Source organism: Lottia gigantea, assembly GCF_000327385.1.
Source record: "Lottia gigantea unplaced genomic scaffold LOTGIsca_2672, whole genome shotgun sequence".
Lineage (NCBI taxonomy): Eukaryota > Metazoa > Mollusca > Gastropoda > Lottiidae > Lottia > Lottia gigantea.
Window position 1 is genome coordinate 2,672 of NW_008708837.1, and position 1,491 is coordinate 4,162.

Consider the following 1,491-nt stretch of genomic DNA (forward strand, 5'->3'; position numbering starts at 1 on the left):
TTATAGGATAACTGACACTCAAGTCCGAAAATCACGCCTGCACAAGATGGACGATGCTTGTTGCTGAAGATGCTTGTTATTAATACAATTAAAGTGAAAATTAACCTGAATATCCTCAAACGAATGACTCATCATAGCAATTAACATGTTAATTAACACAATAATGATTACAACATGATAGAGACCAAATAATGATACACCAACACCTTCAACTATAGCTGTACTACTAGCATCCTGCTGTTGTGTACTGGTTGTATACACTGAAATCAAACAAAGTCATAATAAATTTGTCTAGAAATTATATACACATATAGATAGAAATTCATATTATATAGTACGAAAAAACTGATGTTTAATGTTGCTTAAAATAAGTTTAATAATGAAATATTGCTATGATTTTTGTTATCTTTGTAAGAAGATGTTGTGTTAAGTACAAGTGTACACGATAGCTGTGTGAATGAAGCAAAGGGTGACATAGAGCTTCAGTTGCAAACAAGGCAAACATAGGCAGATGTCATTTGAAGATATGTAATTTTTAGATACAAGTACACTGTGTAGTACATTTTCGAATCAGAACATATCCTTTCTTTAATAAACATATAATTGATATTAGTAATATATTGTTAGTAAAACATATATAATCTATGTTTTATCTTTCAAAATGCAGACTGTTTCCCTAATAGCATGCATTATATTATGGAATTAAGGTTTCATATACCATAGTAACTTTTTCACGAACAAAAAAAGCTTTTAACAATGCAAGCACAAGTAGTTTATAGCAATACATTGACCAATCGCAGTAACCTTTGTCTCGATTTCTTGCATTTATAGATGTAATTCTACTAAAAACTCCAAGCTTCTTGTTTAATTATCTTCATAAAGTCAAGCCATTACGAAATGTGTACTTTCGTAATGGCTTGACACTGTTTAATAAGCCTCTACTTCAATACAACAAATACCACAATATTCAGATATATAATACAAATATTACCAGTGTAACATTAATTTGGCTTCATTGATAATTTCAGAACGTATTGATCATTCATAAATTTACAAAAAAATAATACTAATAGTTTGAAAATGATTTCCGAAAAAAAAAATAAATAAATAAATATATAAATAAAAAAAAAAGAATAAAAAAAATAAGAGTGGAATTATTGCAGTATGCCAATGTCAGGAATAAAACCAAATTAATGTTTTAAGTTCGGCACATGATACAGACAGCTACTGAACGATGAACATCAGGGTTCTAAGTTCGGCATGCGTTAGTACCTGGAACCGAATATTGATCCCCTCCCAAAGTCTCACCAGGGGGTCTACAGAGTATTTTACTCTGACCTTGGTCTAAAGATATACATTGCCGAACTGGAAATAAGTTAGAAAACAATATAATTTGTTACATGACAACATATTATTTTGATAGGCAGAAAAAGGCAGACGTGATCATCTACCTTGTTCATTTAGTCGAAATTCCTCATAGATATCAAAATA

General features: G+C 30.2%; 1 protein-coding gene across 1 annotated transcript in view; it reads right to left on the reverse strand.

Moving 5' to 3' along the window:
- LOTGIDRAFT_176698 (hypothetical protein) overlaps positions 1-1,365 on the reverse strand; it is a gene marked incomplete at both ends in the record, with an annotated part of 3,686 nt that extends 2,321 nt beyond the window's left edge. The window contains 2 exons of the mRNA XM_009056172.1: positions 106-260; positions 1,273-1,365. Coding sequence (XP_009054420.1) covers positions 106-260; positions 1,273-1,365 — 248 coding nt within the window. The remainder of the gene's footprint in view (positions 1-105; positions 261-1,272) is intronic.
- Positions 1,366-1,491: the final 126 nt, after the last annotated feature.